The sequence below is a fragment of the Mustelus asterias genome, chromosome 14 (assembly GCF_964213995.1).
Source record: "Mustelus asterias chromosome 14, sMusAst1.hap1.1, whole genome shotgun sequence".
NCBI classification, from domain to species: domain Eukaryota; kingdom Metazoa; phylum Chordata; class Chondrichthyes; order Carcharhiniformes; family Triakidae; genus Mustelus; species Mustelus asterias.
The window spans coordinates 96,891,310-96,911,870 of record NC_135814.1 but is presented as its reverse complement, the minus strand read 5'-3'; the positions used below and the strand labels follow the sequence as shown (position 1 = coordinate 96,911,870).

At 46.1% G+C, this 20,561-nt stretch overlaps 1 protein-coding gene and 1 long non-coding RNA gene across 6 annotated transcripts in view; one reads left to right on the top strand and one right to left on the bottom strand.

Annotated features, from left to right (window-relative positions):
- Window positions 1–12,774, bottom strand: part of LOC144503889 (uncharacterized) — a 149,189-nt gene extending 136,415 nt beyond the window's left edge. The window contains exons 1-2 of the long non-coding RNA XR_013499567.1: window positions 12,404–12,774; window positions 5,062–5,249 (exon numbers count right to left, since the gene is read on the bottom strand). This is a non-coding gene — a long non-coding RNA (uncharacterized LOC144503889). The remainder of the gene's footprint in view (window positions 1–5,061; window positions 5,250–12,403) is intronic.
- Window positions 1–20,561, top strand: part of LOC144503886 (partitioning defective 3 homolog B-like) — a 1,029,287-nt gene that overhangs the window by 783,602 nt on the left and 225,124 nt on the right. For all 5 annotated transcript variants that reach the window (XM_078228918.1, XM_078228917.1, XM_078228921.1 and 2 more), the window contains one exon: window positions 14,842–15,126. In XM_078228918.1, coding sequence (XP_078085044.1) covers window positions 14,842–15,126 — 285 coding nt within the window. The remainder of the gene's footprint in view (window positions 1–14,841; window positions 15,127–20,561) is intronic.

The following is a 20,561-nucleotide window of genomic DNA, read 5'->3' as shown; positions in this document are numbered from 1 at the left end:
AGACGTGTTAATAACCAGTTCCAGTTAGTTTACTACCACTGACCTCGTGGTCGATTATCAGTCTCGATATCCGACCTTAAGCATAATAATTCTCACAGAATCAAACTTTACAGCCAATATCCTAGGCTCCTTCATTATCACCATCCCTGGGTATGCCCTGTCCCACCAGCAGGACAGACCCAACAGAGGTGGCCGCACCATGGTGTACAGTCGGAAGGAAGTGGCCCTGTAGGTCCTCAACATCGACTCTAGACCCCACGGAGCCTTGATGCATCATGTCAAACATGGGCTAGGAAGCCTCCTGCTGGTTTCAACCAGTTGCCCTCCCTCAGCTGATAATCAGCATTCCTCCATTTTGAATGTCACTCGGAAGAAGCACTGAGGGGTTGGCAAGGGTGCAGAATGTACTCTAGATGTGGGGTGGGGGTGGGGCATCAATTTCCATCACAAAGAGTCGTTCAGAGCACTACCACTGAGCAAGCTGGCTGAGTCATGAAGGAAATATCTGCTAGACCAGACATGTGGCAGGTGGTGAGTGAACCAACATGAGGGAAAAATTACTTCACTCTCACCAATATTGGTAAGAGTAGTTCCTGTGCTGTCCAATGTGTTGTGTGGCACTAAGCCAAGACTGTCTTCTGACAAGTGTGTTGTAAGGGTGGAGAGGCAGATGTGTTTGGGTGGACCAGAGTAGACCCAAGGGGCATGACTTTACAGCCTCGCTTGAGCAAGACCGGAAATTCCCGTCCGAGGTCAACAGACATTTCCGTTGACCGCCCCTCACCCGCTTCAATTCCGTGGCAGGCGGGGCGGCAGAATTCCGGCGAAGATATTCTGAAGCCTCTGCGATTGAAACTGAAGTAGGGAGAAGGGTAAAGCACAGAAGCCAATTTTGGAGAACAGGAAATGTGCTGGGAGTTTAATGTTGCACCCAAAATGACACACCTCCAGCAATGCTGCACTCCCTCAGTGCTACACTGGAGTGTTGACCGAGGTTTTTTTGTGGTCAAGTCTCTGGACTGGGACTTGAACCTGGAACCTTCTCACTTTACAGAATAAAGAGAAGGAGGCCATTCAACCCATCGTGTTTGCCCTGGCTCTCCAAATGAGCATCATGGCTTAGTGCCATTCTCCTGCCTTTTCCCACACCCCTGCATATTGTTTCTATCCAAATAACCATCTAATGCTCTCTTGTATGGCTCGATTGAACGTGTCCCATCACAGTTCCAGGCAGCGAATTCTAGACCTGAACCACTCATTGTGTGAAAACATTTTCTCGCATTGCACAAGTTTCTTTTACAAATAATTTTTAATCTGTGTCCCTCTGGTTCTCCATCCTTTCACCAGTGGGAACGGTTCCTCCCTCTACTCTATTCAGCTCCCTCGTGATTTTTCTATCAGATCTCCTCCTAGCCTTCTTCTCTCCAAGGAGAACAGTCCCAACCTCTCCAATCTATCCTCATAACAGAAGTTTCTCATCCCAGGAACCATTTTTGTAAACCCCTTCTGCACTCTCCAGTGTGTTCACGTCCTTCCTACAGTGTGGCGCCCAGAAGCGTACACAATATTCCAGCTGAGGTCTAACTAGTTCCTGGTATAAGTTCAGCATAACCTCCTTGCTCTTGTACTCTGTGCCCCTATTAATAAAGCCGAGAATGCTTTCAGGCAATGCATTCCAGACCTGAACCATTCGCTGAGTGAAGGAGTTGCCCACTGGACTACAGCCAACACCAAATGTTACAGGGGGTGGCACAGTGGTTAGCACTGCTGCCTCACAGCGCCAGGGGCCCAGGTTCGATTCCCGGCTTGGGTCACCGTCTGTGCAGAGCCTGCACGTTCTCCCCGTGTCTGCGTGAGTTTCCTCCGGCTGTTCTGGTTTCCTCGCACAGTCTGAAAGACGTGCTGGTCAAGTGCATTGGCCGTGCTAAATTCTCCCTCAGTGTACTCCAAAGTGTGGTGACCAGGGGATTTTCACAGCAATTTCATTGCAGTGTTAATTGTTTCTTCAGAAGAAACTCTTCAAAAATGCAGATACGAAAATACAACGGAACTTACTCCAACTTACAAATCAGAGAAAGGGTTTAATAAAGAAACATCATTACTCCGAACTTGGGGCCTCACCCTGGGCCAATCCAAGCTCCCCACAATTCTACATGGTTTCTTATTTATAGTGAATCAGCTGGTCAGCTGACTATTATATCACTCTGTAATTGGTTGCAGGGTTTACTGGATCAGCTGATCCTTACATCTTGGTCCCATTGGTCACATTGCAACCAATACAGAGTTATCACTGGTTACACTCTAACATTAATGTAAGCCAACTTGTGACTAATAAATAAACTTTATAAACTTTACTTTAAACGTTAAGTGAATGGTGACTTTGTGAACTGTACCGTGTTCTGACCAGTTGTTTTTTTTTTCGGTCTCCCACAGAACAAAGATAAAATAGCAAAAGATTTTTTAAAAAATGACAGTGGTTGGTGCTGCAGCGTGAATGTAAACAACCTCATAGCTGGGCATTGCAGAGATTTTTATTGGATACAGTTTGAAAATTGTCCAAACTTATGTGGTTATTTCCGCAAGAATGGCTTCTAATCAGGGACAAAATAAAGCACTAGTGATTGTGTTGGCCTTTAATTGCATTCTTCAGTTTCTCAATCCAAACGTTGAATGAAAGTAGCTGTAAATTTGGGACACTTGGGTGTATGTTGGAGTCATCTGCCAAAGAGTATATCGTGACTGCCGGAGCAAATTCAACACGTGTCTTCCAGCATCACTCAGACTTAGGCCGTTCTCTCTCGTCTTCACGGATTCGTTAGCTTCTCAACAACATTTCCATCCTTGGGCTTCTTCCGGTCCGCGGCAGAATAATAGTGGATAGTTTAGGGAGAGGAACTTCAAAGTTTATTTTCAATGACTTTGATTTGATTTGATTTATTATCGTCACATGTATTAGTGTACAGTGAAAAGTATTGTTTCTTGTGCGCTATACAGACAAAGCATACCATTCATAGAGAAGGAAATGAGAGACTGCAGAATGTAGTGTTACAGTCATAGCTAGGGTGTAGAGAAAGATCAACTTGATGCAAGGTAGGTCCATTCAAAAGTCTGATGGCAGCAGGGAAGAAGCTGTTCTTGAGTCGGTTGGTACGTGACCTCAGGCTTTTGTATCTTTTTCCCGACGGAAGAAGGTGGAAGAGAGAATGTCCGGGGTGCGTGGGGTCCTTGATTATGCTGGCTGCTTTTCTGAGGCAGCGGGAAGTGTAGACAAAGTCAGTGGATGGGAGGCTGATTTGCGTGATAGATTGGGCTACATTCACGACCTTTTATAGTTCCTTGTGGTCTTGGGCAGAGCAGGAGCCATACCAAGCTGTGATACAACCAGAAAGAATGCTTTCTATGGTGCATCTGTAAAAGCTGGTGAGAGTCATAGCTGACATGCCAAATTTCCTCAGTCTTCTGAGAAAGTAGAGGCCGGTTGGTACAAGCTCTGAAGCATTGTCCATTAATCCCACATCATCCCTCTATCTGCTGTTAGAAGCTGTTAAGCCACCTAACCCTCATTCTTCACACCCTCCTCAACTCCCATGCCACCTCCATGCCAACGCATGCCCCCAGCTATTCCCCCATGGTCCCTCCATCCCAACCCCATGCCTGCTCAAATCCCTTCCATGCCACCTCCAAAGCCACTCATCCTCTATCCATCATGGGCAGACCTCAAGAGCCAAGTGGAGATGGAAAAAAATGAACTTTTAGTAATTGAGTGTAACTCTCACTTACAATCGTGGAAAAATTCATGAAAGCTTTTAAATCTCAAGTCGCCAATCACTTATATGCAAACTTAACTTCTATTTAGACCCACATCAAAAACAGCTAATCCTTTAATAACCTCTTTAAACCGTCAAGCCAAAATCCATGAATTCAGAACCCTCTGCTGAGAATATTGTAGCTTTGGAAGCTTAGCCAAGCATTCATAATAATAGCCCTTTGGAAATGTCAACAAGGACCTCATTTGAACACACTTATCAGTCCTTCCAGAGCATTTACTAGTGAATCAATTCGTGAATCTCACACCGTGGGTGAGGGCACTTGCAGCAACCAAAATGGAATCTGTTTGAACTCAGCACTAAGTTCAACTGAGTTTGGATTTCCCACCTGCCTGCATCCCCTTCCCCTGCTGGCAAAACCTGGATCTATAGATGTTGTCCCAGCTGCGCGAAAATCCGGCCCGTACACTCTGACTCAACTCTCATCCACTGTGACTAATGCAGCTCTCCTTCATTCCTTTGTTTGTGATTTTGATACTTTGAAACTGTCATCCCTGATAAGGGAGCCCCAGAGAGATCATCCTCAAAGGGCACGTAGTCTTAATTGAGCCCAGTGTAAATATGCAAAATCTTAAATTGAAGCCTCACTCTATAAATAATTTTTTATTACTTAAATAAATAGAGAACCTTGAGTGGGAACATTGAACTTTCAAACAGGAAAAGTTATGCCTTGTGTATATTGTATATCATAGAATCCCTACAGTGTAGAAGGAGAATTCGGCTGATCAAGTCTACACCGACCACAATCCCACGAAGGCCCTATTCCCATGACCCTACTCATTTACCTTACTAATCTCCCTGACACTAAGGGGCAATTTAGCATGGTCAATCAACCTAACCTGCACATCTTTGGTGTGTGGGAGGAAACCGGATCACCCAGAGAAAACCCACAAAGACGTGGGGAGAATGTGCAAACTCCACATAGACAGTAACCCTGTCCAAAGACAGTCCAACGATGTGTTGGTTAGATGGATTAGCCATGGAAAATGTCTAGGGTCACGGGGATGGGGTGGCAGAGAGGGCCTGGCTAAGATACTCTGTCAGAGAGTCAGTGCAAACCCGATGGGCCGAATGGCCTCTTCTGCACTTTAGGGATTCTAACCCCAGGCTGGAATTATGTTCATATCTGAAGAGGACGCAGTGCCTCTGCGACTGTTGTTTGTTCTTAACTGTTGATTTTGACAAGAAAGTGCAAGGAAAACATTATTAGAGGGCAGGTTACTTTATGCCTTACCTGCAGGAAGCGAACCTGCTGGAAAATTCCCTTTCATTCAGTGTTCAGTCGGCTGCTGGAGGTGTCATCTTTCTTTCCAAACTGAATTCTGTCGACCCTCTCCTGGGTGTGAAGGATCCTATTTCGAAAGAAGAGAAAGGAGGTTCTTCCTGCTGTCCTGGCCAATGTTTATCCTCCGTCCAACATTCCTGAAACGGATTACCTGAACATTATCACGTAGTCCCTTGTGGGAGTTTTCCGTGTGCACATTAGCTGCTGCATTCCCTACATTATGAGAGTGAGGGTGTGTCAGAAATACTTAATTAACTAAAACGGTGAGTGGGGTGCGTCCTTAAGTCATGAAAGGTGTTTTACGGAGATGACTGTTCATGGTTTTCTGTGGAGGATGGGGAGTGGGGAGAGGGATGGCACAAAGGGCAGCACGGTGGCACAGTGGTTAGCACTGCTGCCTCACAGTGCCTGGGACCCGGGTTCAATTCCTGGCTCAGGTCACTGTGTGTGGAGTTTGCGCGCTCTCCCCATGTCCACATGGGTTTCCTCCGGGTGCTCCGGTTTCCTCCCACAATCCAAAGGTGTGCAGGTTAGTTTGATTGGCCATGCTAAATTGCCCCTTAGTGTCAGGGGGACTAGCTAGGGTAAATGCTTGGGGTTATGGGGATCGGGCTTGGGTGGGATTGTGGTCGGTGCAGACTCGATGGGCCGAATGGCCTCCTTCTGCACTGTAGGGATTCTATGATTCTAAATAAACTCCCTGGTCGCCTTTGCTGCTGGAAAGTGCAGGTTACATAGGTATCAGGTGAGATTGGTGCTGATCCTCCAGTCAAGTGTTTCCCAAACCTCCCAGCCTAGACTGTCAGCTGCAGGAACGGGCACTTATAGACAAAGAGAAATTTATTTCCTCTGATGGGTAAATCCAGAACAGGTGGCATAACCTTAAAGCTAGTTCAGGGGTGATGTCAGGAAGCTGTCACAAATCTGGAACTGTCTCTTGACAAAAAGCTGTGAAGGCTCAGGGGTCAACTGGAGGTGTCAAAATCGAGACTGATGGATCTTTCTAAAGTGCGGGTGTTTAAAGGGGATGGAGACGAGGCACGTAAATGGTGTCAAGGTACGGTGGTGGTAAGTTAACGTGTTAAGATCAGATGGTGGCGCAGTGGTTAGCATTGCTGCCTCACAGCGCCAGGGACTCGGGTTCAATTCCGGCCTCGGATCACTGTCTGTGCGGAGTTTGCACCTTCCCCATGTGTCTGCGTGGGTTTCCTCCGGTGCTCCCACAGTCCAAAGATATGAAGATTAGGTGGATTGGCCATGCTAAAACTGCCCCTTAGTGTCCAAAGTTGTGTAGGTGAGGGGGATTAGCCATGGTAACTGTGGTGTTATGGGGATAGTCATGATGTGGAGATGCCGACGTTGGACTGGGGTAAACACAGTAAGAAGTTTCACAACACCAGGTTAAAGTCCAACAGGTTTATTTGGTAGCAAAAGCCACTAGCTTTCGAAGCGCTCGCTGCTCCTTCGTCAGGTGACTCACCTGACGAAGGGGCAGCGCTCCGAAAGCTAGTGGCTTTTGCTACCAAATAAACCTGTTGGACTTTAACCTGGTTTTGTGAGACTTCTTACTGTGTTATGGGGATAGGGCAGAGGAAAGGGCCTGGGTAAGGTACTCAGTCAGAGAGTCGGTGCAGACTCGATGGGCTGAATGATCTCCTGCACTGTTGGGATTCTATGATGTGATGATCTAATAGAATGGCAGAACTGGCTTGATTCCTATTCCTGTGGCTCTATCAACCAACAACTGGTGAAGTCCTTGTATTTGTCAATCAATACTTTGCCTTCGGAAGCCATGCAAAGACATACGGACAATCCATCCTTTGTACAAGATCACTGCAGATCTGCCTGGATGGCCAGTGCCCAAGGAGCTGTATCTCAAGAGGATGTGGGCATTTAGCAGAGAAGGCTAGGGGAAGAACTGGCCACATATTTGCAGATCTACCTAAATTCAAGGGGGTGGGATCTGGGAGACTGCCTTTCTCTGTTTCATCATCGACTGAGTGATGTGCAAAGGCAGAGTAAGGAGTGCAAACAAAATCCTATTAGCTAGTCCACACATTATCCAGGAGCAGCTGATGAAATATTTAGCTCCAAATAGTCCCGGATATGAAATCAATATAAGGGTGGCTTTGCAGACAGGCTGTTTCCAAGATGGCACTCACGTCGATTGGAAGCTCAGAGCCAGGGGACCGAATCTATGGTAATCCGATACCTGCCCCAGGCAATTGTTGATTGATAGGACCAGAGGAATAGGAATTGAGGCTGTTCTGCCATTCAATTAGATCATGTCCGATCTGTATCTTAACACAATTTACTCGTCTTGTTTCCATGTCCCTTACCTTAAAACAATCTACCAATCTCGGTTCTGCCACTTTCAGTTGATTCCCGGCCTTCAGAGCTTTTTGGGAGAGAAAGTTCTAGATTTGTGAAAGCGTGCTCCCTGACATAAAAACAAAGAAAGTAGAAGCAGGAGTAGGCCATTCGGCCCTTCGCTTCTGCTCCGCCTTTCATTTTGATCACGGCTGATCATCGAATTCAATATCCTCCCATATCCCCTTGATCCCTTTAGCCCCTAGAGCTATATATAGTTTCTTCTTGAAATCAGACAACATTTTGGCCTCAACTACTTTCTGTGGTAGTGAATTCCACTATTCCATATGACAGACCTGCCATCCCAGGAATCAGCCTGGTAAACCTTCGCTGTACTCCCTCTATAGCAAGGACATCCTTCCTCTGATAAGGAGACCAAAACTGCATGCAATACTCCAGGTGTGGCCTCACCAACGCACTATGCAGTTGCAGCAAAACATCCCTATTCCTATACTCAAATACCATACCATTTGCCTTTTTTCTGCCTACTGTACCTGCACGCTTACTTTCAGCGACTGATGCGCAAGGGCACCAATGTCTCGCTGAGTATCCACCTCTCTCAATTTACACCCATTCAAGGAATAATCTCTTCCTGTTATTGCTACGAAAGTGGATAATCTCACATTTATCCACATTATACTGCATCTGCCATGAACATGCCCACACACAGCCTGTCCAAATCACGCTGAAACATCTCTGCATCCCCCTCACAGCTCACTTTCCCACCCAACTTTGTATCATCTTCAAATTTGGAGATAATACATTTAGTTCCCCCTTCCAAACCATTACTACATAATGTGAACATTTGGGGTCCTAGCACAGATCCCTGTGGAACCTCACTAGTCACTGACTGCCAATCAGAAAAAGACCCATTTATGCCAACTCTTTGCTTCCTATCGAGTGGCCTTTCAGGTCATGCTCCCTGTTCTGGACCCCTCACCAGAGGAAATAGTTTCCCTTCACCTACTCTATAAAATCCTTTAGCTTCAAGGCTACATTTGCTGCCAACAAGGTGCATGTTGTACTCTGCTCTCTGATGTCATTGGAAGTGCCAGAGTAGGCAGCGGCTGGGGTGGAGAAACAAAGGAAAATAATTATACCTTTGGTGAGGAATCGAGGATTGAGCGTTCAGTTTTAGACCCTTTTCCTTGTTCCATTGTTGGAAAATTACGTCAGGCACCTGGAGAGCTGACACAGGCTAATAAAAAGAATCTGTGGTGTACAGTGAGCAATGTTGTTAGATGTTTTATAGGCTGGACTAGCATTAGTCTCTACTACATCTAGTCTCTGTGGGACCCGTTTATATTCTAATTTCTTATCCGTATGACTGCAGTTCTCCACTCATTCCATTGATCATGCCACATCAATTTACAATGGTATTTTATAAGTTAAAAGAACCACTGACACAACTCAAGTTTGGAAGAACAAAATCTGCCTTTGGTTGTCTGCTTACTCTGGGCACGTGCACATGCACAGACCCGTATGGATGGCCATCTTTGCTGCCATCTTGCGTTGCCAGGGGATACGCTGTTATCTTAAACATCTTAATTAGATCACTCGTTAACCCACCTTAACCTTCCATATGTGAGAGAAAACAAGCCTGGGCTTGAGGGCGGCACAGTGGTTAGCACTGTCGCCTCACAGCGCCAGGGACCTGGGTTCGATTCCGGCCTTGGGGTGACTGTGTGGAGTTTGCACGTTCTCCTGGGGTTAGTAATGAGCAATGAGCCAAGTTTAGTAAATAATCTAAACACTAAGGGAACATTTATCGAATGATAATCATAATAGGATCAAATCCAACGTTAGATGTTCTTCCCGTGCCTGCGTGGGTTTCCTCCGGGTGCTCCCTGTTTCCTCCCACGGTCCAAAGATGTGCAGGTTAGGTTGTCATGCTAAATTGCCCCTTCCTGTCACAAGGTATATAGGTTAGGGGGATTAACAGGGTAAATACATGTGGTTACGGCGTAAATCTAGTTAAGAGTCAGTGCAGATTTGATGGGCCAAATGGCCTCCTTCTGATTGTAGGGATTCTATGATTCTAATTTTTCACTTAAGACATAATTTAACCTATTCAGTCCATTATCATACTGTACATGGCACTTCTCCAAAGCAGATATACTAAATATCCTTGCCGTGTCTTGAGCAGTACTCTAAATAGGGACTCGCCAGAGCTTTCTACAGCTGGAACATAACTTCCATTGTCCACATTTCAGCTGCTATTGAGTTAAAGGCCAATCATTTCATTAGCCTTTTTAATTATCTTCTCTACCTATCCACCGACTTCTACTGACTTCTGTACGCTGATCTCTGATTATTAGCAGCTGCAAGTTCTAATGGGTGATAGCTTTGGCTAGCCCACAACTGTGCTGAGAATGGGGTCTCTTGAATGATGGACAGTTTTAACATTTTGCCACAATAGACCATATATCAGAACAGTTCTTCTTCAGTTTTAGGGCCTTCAAGGCAAGCAATCTCAGGGCTTATTTAACCATTAGCGAGATCCTTAAATCAAACTGTCAGCGAAATATTTTTATTCATTCATGAGACATGGGGGTTACTGGCTGGACAGCATTTATTGCCCATCCCTAGTTGCCCCTTGAGAAGGTGGTGGTGAGCTGCCTTCTTGAATCGCTGCAGTCCATGCGCTGTGGGTTGACCCACAATGCCGTTAGGGAGGGAATTCCAGGATTTTGACCCAGCGACTGTGAAGGAACGGCGATTTCCAAGTCAGGATGGTGAGTGACTTGGAGGGGAACTTGCAGGTGGTGGTGTTCCCTTGTATCTGCTGCCCTTGTCCTTCGAGATGGAAGTGGTCGGGGGTTTGGAAGGTGCAGTGTAAGGATCTTTTGGTGAATTACTGCAATGCATCTTGTAGGTCTTAGAATCTTAGAAACCCTACAGCACAGAGAGAGGCCATTCGGCCCATCGAGTCTGCACCGACCACAATCCCACCCAGGCCCAACATATCCCCCATATCCCTACATATTTACCCACTAATCCCTCTAACCTACGCATCCCAGGACACTAAGGGCAATTTTAGCATGGTCAATCAACCTAACCTGCACATCTTTGGACTGTGGGAGGAAACCGGAGCACCCGGAGGAAACCCACGCAAACACGAAGAGAATGTGCAAACTCCACACAGACAGTGACCCGAGCCGGGAATCGAACCCAGGTCCCTGGAGCTGTGAAGCAGCAGTGCTAACCACTGTGCTACCGTGCCGCCCACGGTACACACTGCTGCTACTCAGTACACACTGCTGCTACTCAGCGTCGGTGGTGGAGGGAGTGGGTGTTTGTGGATGTGGTGCCAATCAAGCGGGCTGCTTTGTCCATTTGGAACCGGTTGGAGGGAACTTCAATCTAGATTGATCCATTACTCCTGATTGGTGTGTTTTTTGGTTTCCTACGTGCAATGGCCGTGGCTCTGTAGATAGCAGTCTCACTTCGGAATCAGAATATTTATGTCACACTCCCAAGGCTTGTGCAGAAAATTTAGAGTAAGGCTCTAGTGGAGTACTGAAGGAGTACTGCATTGGCAGTCATGCGGTCTTTCAGATGACTTGTTGAAGTGAGGCCCCCTCAGATGGACATAAATCAATGGTGATGAAGTGGAAATGGTCAAGAGCTCCAGGTTTCTAGGTGTCCAGATCACCAACAACCTGTCCTGGTCCCTTCACGCCGGCACGATAAGTAAAAAAGCCCACCAACACCTCTACTTTCTCCGGAGACGAAGGAAAGTCGGCATATCTCACCAATCTTTACAGATGCCGCATAGAAAGCATTCTTTCTGGATGTATCACAGCTCTGACCAAAATCACAAGAAACTACAAAGGGTGGTGAAAGAACAAAGAACAATACAGCACAGGAACAGGCCCTTCGGCCCTCCAAGCCTGCGCCGCTCATGTGCCCACTAGACCATTCTTTTGTATCCCTCTATTCCCAGTCTGTTCATGTGGCTATCTAGATAAGTCTTAAACAATCCCAGCGTGTCCGCCTCAATCACCTTGCCTGGCAGTGCATTCCAGGCCCCCACTACCCTCTGTGTAAAATACGTCCCCCTGACATCTGTGTTGAACCTTGCCCCCCTCACCTTGAACCTGTGACCCCTTGTGTTCGTCACCTCCGACCTGGGAAAAAGCTTCCCACTGTTCACTCTATCTATGCCCTTCATAATTTTATACACCTCTATTAGGTCGCCCCTCATCCTCCGTCTTTCCAGGGAGAACAACCTCAGTTTACCTAATCTCTCCTCATAGCTAAGACCCTCCATACCAGGCAACATCCTGGTAAACCTTCTCTGTACTCTCTCCAAAGCCTTCATGTCCTTCTGGTAGTGTGGCGACCAGAACTGGACGCAGTATTCCAAATGTGACCTAACCATCGTTCTATACAGCTGCAACATCATATGTCAACTTTTATATTCTATGCCCCGTCCAATAAAGGCACGCATGCCAAATGCCTTCTTCACCACCCTCTCCACCTGTGCTGCCACCTTTAAGGATCTGTGGACTTGTACACCCAGGTCCCTCTGTGTGTCTATACTCCTGATGGTTCTGCCATTTATTGTATAGCTCCCCCTTACATTAGATCTACCGAAATGCATCACTTCGCATTTATCCGGATTAAATTCCATCTGTCATCTCTCCGCCCAATGTTCCAGCCTATCTATATCCTGCTGTATCCTCTGACAATGTTCATCACTATCCGCAACTCCAGCAATCTTCGTGTTGTCCGCAAACTTACTGATCACACCAGCTACATCTTCCTCCAAATCATTTATATATATATATCACAAACAGCAGAGGTCCCAGTACAGAGCCCTGCGGAACACCACTAGTCACAGACCTCCAACCGGAAAAAGACGCCTCCACTGCTACCCTCTGTCTAAGCCAGTTCTCCACCCATCTAGCGAGCTCACCTTTTAGCGAAGGTTGTGAACATCACGCAAACCAGCCTCCCGTCCACTGACTCTGTTTACACTTCCTGCTTCTTCGGGAAAGCAGCCAGGATAATCAAGGACCCCGCACTCCCGGACATTCTCTCTTCTACCTTCTTCCGTCAGGAAAAAGATACAAAAGTCTGAGAACACGTATCAACAGACTTAAGACCAGCTTCTTCCCTGCTGCCATCAGACTTTTGAATGAGCCAATCATATATTAAGCTGATCTTTCTCTACACCCTAGCTCAGACTGTAACACTATATTTTGCACCCTCTCCTTCTCTTCTCCCTTAGGTACTCTATGACCAGTATGCTTTGTCTGTACAGTGCGCAAGAAACAATACTTTTCACTGTATCCCAATACATGTGACAATAATAAATCAAATTAAATCAAATCAATAGCACTGTTGATGAAGAACAGCGACATTCTCTCTGGTGCCCTGGCTAATATTTAACCTCAACTCACATCATTAAAAACAGATTAGCGTGTGATGATCAAATTGCTATTTGTGGGACCTTGCTCTTTGCAAAATGGCTTACTCTATTTCTAATGCGCACTTATCAAATGTCAGAAAATTCATCAATGTGTAAAGGAGAAGTAAGGAACTTGCACTCATATAGCACTGTCACAACCATAGGACAATCCAAATCACATTATTGCCTCTGAAGTAACTAAATTATCTACTTCAGCCTCCAGGATGGGAACTGAAACCCTGACTCAGGGTGAGAGAGCTAGCACTCAGCTACACTGAAGCATAAATGACCTTGTTTGAACCATGAAGTGTTTTTTTTTTGTTCTGGGTAACTATGGTGAGTGCCCATCATTCCAAAATGTTCACCACATACCACCTTTTGCTGCAGTTTCCTACCGCTGTGAACTGGTTAGAGCACGTATAAGTGGGGAACGAAGAATTGTTGTGGCACAGAAGGAGGCCATTTGGCCCCTCGTGTCCATCTGGCTTTCCAAATGAGCATTATGTTTTAGTGCCATTCTCCTGCCTTTTCCCACACCCCTGCATATTGTTTCTATTCAAATAACCACCTAACGCTCTCTTGAATGGTTAGATTGAACCTATCCCATCACTCTCCCAGGCAGCGGATTCAAGACCTGAACCACCTGTTGTTGTGAAAACATGTTTGTCGCATTGCACTAGCTTCTTTTGCAAATAATTTTAAACCTGTGTCCCTCTCGGTTGCGATCCTTTTAGGAGCGGGAACAGTTTCTCCCTCTCTACTCTATTCGGCTCCCTCATGATGTTTCTATCAAATCTCCTCTCAGTCTTCTTCTCTCCAAGGAGAACAGTCCCAACCTCTCCAATCTATCCTCACAACTGAAGTTTCTCATCCCTGGAACCATTTTTGTAAACCCCTTCTCCAATGTACTCTCATTCTTCCTATAATATGGCACCCAGGACAGTACACAATATTCCAGCTGAAGTCTAACCAGTATCTTATATAGGTCGAGCATAACCTCCTTGTTCTTGTACTCTAAGTTCCTATTATTGCACTGTATGCTTTATTGACGGCACGGTAGCACAGTGGTTAGCACTGCTGCTTCACAGCTCCAGGGTCCCAGGTTCGATTCCCGGCTCGGGTCACTGTCTGTGTGGAGTTTGCTCATTCTCCTCGTGTCTGTGTGGGTTTCCTCCGGGTGCTCCGGTTTCCTCCCACAGTCCAAAGATGTGCGGGTTAGGTTGATTGGCCAGGTTAAAAATTGCCCCTTAGAGTCCTGAGATGCGTAGGCTAGCAGGATTAGCGGGTAAATATGTGGGGGTAGGGCCTGGGTGGGATTGTGGTCGGTGCAGACTTGATGGGCCAAATGGCCTCCTTCTGCACTGTAGGGTTTCTATGATTTCTATGACTCTCTCCACCTGTCCTATCAGTTTCAATGATCTGTGCACACATACACATCTCCTCCTGCATTCCCTTTAAGAATTTTACCCCTTATCTTATATTGTCTCTTCATGTTCTTTCTACCAAAATGCATTACATCACACTTCTCTGCATTGAACCTTATCTGTCACCTAAATGTCCACTCCACCAACCTGTTGAGTTCTTTCAAAGTTCTGCCCTGTCTTCTTCACAGTTTACAATGCTCCCAAGTTCCATATCATTGGCAAACTTTGACATTGTCCCCTGCACACCTAGATTGAGATCTTTAATATATATCAGGAAAAGCAAAGGTCCCAATACTCACCCTTGGGGAACACCACCTTCTACCAGCCCAAAAAATATCCATTGACCATTACTCGCTGCTTCCTGTTACTGAGCCTATTTTGTGTCCATGTTGCATTGTGCGTGCCCTTGACAAGGTTGGTTTGCTTGAGTTTTATTGGAGATATTCTCAGGTGGACATCACAGTTAGGCCTCGTTTTCAATCTCTTAATTTTGATGACATTGAACTCTTGTCCTCCTAGGATCGAAGCCAAGCACCAGGAGTTGAGGGAGAGGCAGGCGAGGGAACGATACGATCAGGTGCCTTCCACTGGTCCCTCAGTGCCTGACATCGAAGACGATGACATGGATCCCAACTACGCCAAAGTGAACCACTTCCGGGAGCCACCGCCACCCAGTGGTGGGCTCAAGGCCCCTTCTCCACAGCTGCACCCGATAAACCCACCCCGGGACTTGTCTGCAGAGCAGGAGAACCTGGATGGTCTCTACGCCAAGATCAACAAACAACAGCCTCCCGCTCCTGACAGGTAAGTGGGACATTCCCGCAAAAACTATTCACTTGACATTGATGCTTTGTTTCTTCACAATTTGCTTATCTTTCGGATGTTGGAGGTGGTTTGTAAACCTGACCAATTTCATATGCATGAGTTGACTCAAGAACAAGATGAAAATTCAAAAGGTAATTTGTTATCTTTCCAAATATATTTAGTCTCTTATTTCCCCCTCAAAGATGTCTTTGAACAAAGAACCAAGAAAATTACAGCACAGGAACAGGCCCTTTGGTCCTCCAAGCCTGCTGCCCGACTTAACTAAAACCCGCTACCCTTCCGGGGACCATATCCCTCTATTCCCATCCTATTCATGTATTTGTCAAGATGCCCCTTAAAAGCCACTACCGTATCTGCTTCCCCTACCTCCCCTGGCAACAGGTTCCAGGCACCCACCACCCTCTGTGTAAAAAATCTGCCTCGTACATCTCCTTTAAACCTTGCCCCTCGCACCTTAAACCTGTGCTCCCTAGTAATTGACTCTTCCACCCTGGGAAAAAGCTTCTGACTATCCACTCTGTCCATGCCTCTCATAATCTTGTAGACTTCTATCAGGTCGCCCCTCAACCTCCGTCGTTCCAGTGAGAACAAACCAAGTTTCTCCAATCTCTCCTCATAGCTAATGCCCTCCATACCAGGCAACATCCTGGTAAATCTTTTCTGTACCCTCTCCAAAGCCTCCACATCCTTCTGGTAGTGTGGCGACCAGAATTGAACACTATATTCCAAGTGCGGCCTAACTAAGGTTCTATAAAGCTGCAACATGACTTGACAATTTTTAAACTCAATGCCCCGGCCGATGAAGGCAAGCATGCCGTATGCCTTCTTGACTACCTTCTCCACCTGCATTGCCACTTTCAGTGACCTGTGTACCTGTACACCCAGATTCCTTTGCCTATCAATACTCTTAAGGATTCTGCCATTTACTGTATATTTCCTATCTGTATTAGGCCTTCCAAAATGCATTACCTCACATTTGTCTGGATTAAACTCCATCTGCCACCTCTCCGCCCAATTCTCCAATCGATCTATATCCTGCTGTATCCTCTGAAGGTCCTCATCGTTATCCGCAAATCCACTAACCTTTGTGTCGTCCGCAGACTTACTAATCAATCCAGTTACATTTTCCTCCAGATCATTTATATGTATTACAAACAGCAAAGGTCCCAGCACTGATCCCTGAGGAACGCCACTTGTCACAGCCCTCCATTCAGAAACGCACCCTTCCATTGCTACGCTCTGTCTTGTTTGACTGAGCCAGTTTTGTATCCACTTTGCCAGCTCACCCCTGATCCCATGTGACTTCACCTGCTGCACCAGTCTGCCATGAGGGACCTTGTCAAAGGCCTTACTGAGGTCCATGTAGACAACATCCACTGCCCTAGCCTCATCAATCATCTTCGTCACTTCCTCAAAAAACTTGCTTGTAGATGCTTACATGTATTGGGCTAGCTGATGTCAGGGGGTGGGACTTTTACATTGGATCACGTCACCTCCACCCTGGGATTATAGAAAGTTAGTCAGATTGGGCTCTGCTACTGTTCAGTTGTCTCTTCTGGAGAGTATATGCTTGAGTGGACGCAATCTGGCTCATCTCAAGCCTCCCTCACTTCTACTCATCATCGAGACCCCAAGACTGAAAACTTGGAGCACAAGCAGTCCATTCTCCCAACTTTACTTCCTTAGTCTCCTGGAGATATCTCCAGGAGGCTAAGGAAGTAAAGTTGGGAGAAATAGAAATATTTGACCTGTAAATCGGCCTCGTGGGGAGGATTCCCAACTCAAGAGGTAAACCACCAATGCTGTAAAGGGATATTAACTCCTGCTGCAGTGGTGTGACCACTTTTTAAAATTCCTTCACAGAATGTGGCGTCACTGGCTAGAACCATTATTTATTGTCCATCCCTAATTGCCCTAGAGAATGTGGTGGTGAGCTGCCTTCTTGAACAGCTGTAGTCTTTGAACATTTGCAGTGTCATTAGCGATGGTGTTCCAGGTTTTTGATCCAGCGACAGTGAAGGAATGGCAACTTCCAGGTGGTGGTGTTCCCAGGTAGCTGCTTCCCTTGTCCTTCTAGATGATAGTGGTTGTGGGTTTGGAAGATGCTGCCAAAGGAACCCTGGCGAGTTCCTGCGGTGCATCTTGTGGATGGTACAGCTGCTGCCGCTGTTTGCCAGTGGTGGAGAGAGTGAATATTTAGGAAGGGCTGCCAATCAAGGGGGCTGTTTGGTGTCATCTAGACAGTGTCAAACAAAACAGCTGAATGTTGTTAGATCTTCGCTGGTTTGGGCAAGTGGAGGGTATTCCATTGCACTCCTAACTTGTGCCTTGTAGATGGTGGGCAGGTTTTGGGGAGTCAGGAGGTGAGTTACTTACTCCTAGCCTCTGATCTGCTCTTGTAGCCACAGTATTTATATGTCTAGTCCAGCTCAGTTTCTGGTCAATGGTAACCTCCAGGACATGGATGGTGTGGGATTCAGCGATGGTAATGCCATTGAATGTCAAGGGGCGATGGTTAGATTCCCTCTTGTTGGAGATAGTGATTGCCTGGCAGTTGTGTGGCATGAATGTTACTTGCCACTTGTCAGCCCAAGCCGGGATTTGGTCCAGGTCTTGCTACGTTTGGGCATAGACTGCTTCAGTATCTGAGGAGTCACGAATGGTGCTGAACATTGTGCAATCATCAGCAAACATCCCCATTTCTGACGTTATGGAAGGAAGGTCATTGATGAAATGGCTGAAGATGGTTGGGACACTACCCTGAGGAACTCCTGCAGTGATGTCCTGGAACTGAGATAAGTGACCTCCAAAAACCATAACCAGTTTCCACTGTGTCAGGTATGACTCTATCCAGAGGAGCGTTTTCCCCCTGATTCCCATTTACTCCAGTTTTGCTAGGGCTCCTTGATGCCATACTTGGTCAAATGCTCAGGTCTTCACAAAGCCTTTTACAGCCAATTAAGTATTTTTGAAGTCTTGTAATTTTTTTTGGAAGTATTCTTCCATGGAATGCGGTTGTCACCAGCAAGGCCAGGATACATTACCCATCTCAAATCACCCTTGAACTGAGTGGCTTGCTAGGTCATTTAAAAGTCTCAACCACATTGCTGTGGCTCTGGAGTCACATGTAGGCCAGACGAGGTAAGGATGGCAGATTTCCTTCCCTAAAGGACATTGGTGAATCAGATAGGCTAAGTTGCTCCTTAGTGTCAGGGGGATTAGCGGGGTAGATACGTGGGGTTACGGGGATATGGTTAGGATTGTGGCCGGTGCAGGCTTGATAGACCGAATAGCCTCCTTCTGCACTGTAGGGATTCTATGATGATAGATTTTTTAAAAAACTAACTACACTTCAAAACTGCATCAATGCTTATAAAGCACTCTTGGGCACAAATGCAAAGTTTTTTTAATTTCTGAAGAAATTGAAAAAATGTAGAGTTTTTTTAAAATGCTGTTTTTAATGGATTCGGAGCCATAGCGTACCGCAAAGGAGTAGAGCAAGGAAAGGATTGGATGCAGGTTGCCTTTGGGTTAGACTGTTGGCTAATTACAGAAGAGTATTGGTAATTACCATATCTGGCTGATGAGTGGGCCTGGCTGCCCTGAAGAGCAGGGGTGAGATGGGATGGAGAGTGTGGGGCAGGTCTGGACGGGAGCACAAGCAAGAGATTGTAAGCTTTCCTTTGTGAGGGAACAGTGGTACTAACCTTATTATCACTTGATAGCACATTTGACCACCCATGTACTCTTTAACGACCACTTGGATTTATTTCAAGTCTGAAAGGTATCCAATTAAAGCCTTGTTCCTGGCCCTGTGGGCAAGATCACTCTTTCTCTTACCCTAAAAGAAACCATCAGACATTTTACTAAGCGCAAAGCAGATGCAGTAATGTTTAGGAGGGATTGCCTTCATCAGAGATTGAGAGTCAAGTCCAAACGATACATGTGTGATGAAAAAAGATTTCCACTTCTTGTAACAGAATCAAAAATGTGGTTACAATTTTTCTAGCATTTAACCTACAGGAAACCTGCCCTTGGTTGCCACATTTAATCTTATTGCAGCCCTACTGCATTTTCAAATGTTCTCAAAGAACTTTTATTTCCTGTTGAGGTCCTGTTGTAGTGACACCTTGCAGTATCGTGCATTATCATGTAGCAGGTTGAGTGATTTCCCCTAATTTTTCTATCCTGACAGTTCTGGCTACTAAGCTCACAACTCTGGCAGTGACAAGCAGAGCGTGTTTAAAGGAAGAACATATGTATGAATTTCACAGTTAATAGGATGAGCTGGTTGTACTGAAGAAAGGCAATATTTGATTTTCTAACACATTTGTTTTCTTGTCAACATGACGAGGTGTGTGAGTGTGTGTGCGTGTATGAGTGAGTGTGCGCATGTGACTGTGTGTGTGCGCCCGTGTGTGACTGTATTTGTGTGTGTGTGTGCACGTGTGTGACTGTGTGTGTGTGTGTGTGTGTGTGTGTCTGTGCCGGTGTGACTGTGTGTGTGTGTGTGTCACGTGTGATTGAGTGTGCATGTGTGATTGCGTGTGCACGTGTGACTGTGTATGCATGTGTGTGACTGTGTGTGTGTGCGCATGTGTGGCTGTGTGTGTGCACATGTGACTGCGCATGCATGTGACTGCGTGTGTGTGCAGGCGTGCTAGTGTGTGTGCCTGCGAGTGTCTGTGCGCGTGTATGTGTGAGTGTGTGTGCATGTGTCTGTGTGTGCATGTGTGTCTGTGTGTGCGTGAGTGCCTGTGTGTATGCGCCTGTCTGTGTGTGTGTGTGTGTGTGCACGTATGTCTGTGTGTGTAAAAGGTGACTGCTAGATTTTCTGTACAGCGAATTACATTTAAATGCGTATAATTTGAGAGCATTTGACACTTGAGTGTTGTTCCTGAAATGGAAATGCTGCACATTGAGAGTCAGGGGAAAGTGTTTGGCTCGCTGGGATTAACAGGAGTGAATAAGGAGTTGTTTGACAAAAAGGTGAGAATGTGGAACTTGTTACCATGTGGAATGGTTGCGGCTAATATAGCACAGATGAATCCAAGGGGAAACTGGATAAACACATTGAGGGAGAAAGGAATGGGAGGATGTATTAACAGGGCATGGTGAGACAAACCTATGGAAATATTTTAAAGAGCAGGTGGCTTTCCCTCCTGGCCAATATAGTCACTCAATCAACATCAAATAATGAATCAGATGATTTAGCCACTGCTGTTTGTGAGACCTTGCTGTGCGCAAATTGGTTGATGCATTTCCTACAGCTAAGGGAGTGACTGACTACACTTCAAAAGTACTTAATTGGCTTACAAACTCGGGGTCATAGTTTGAAGATAAGAGGTAAAGCTTTGTGATTGGCACCACATCTACAAACATCCATTCCCTCCACCACCAACGCTCAGTCGCAG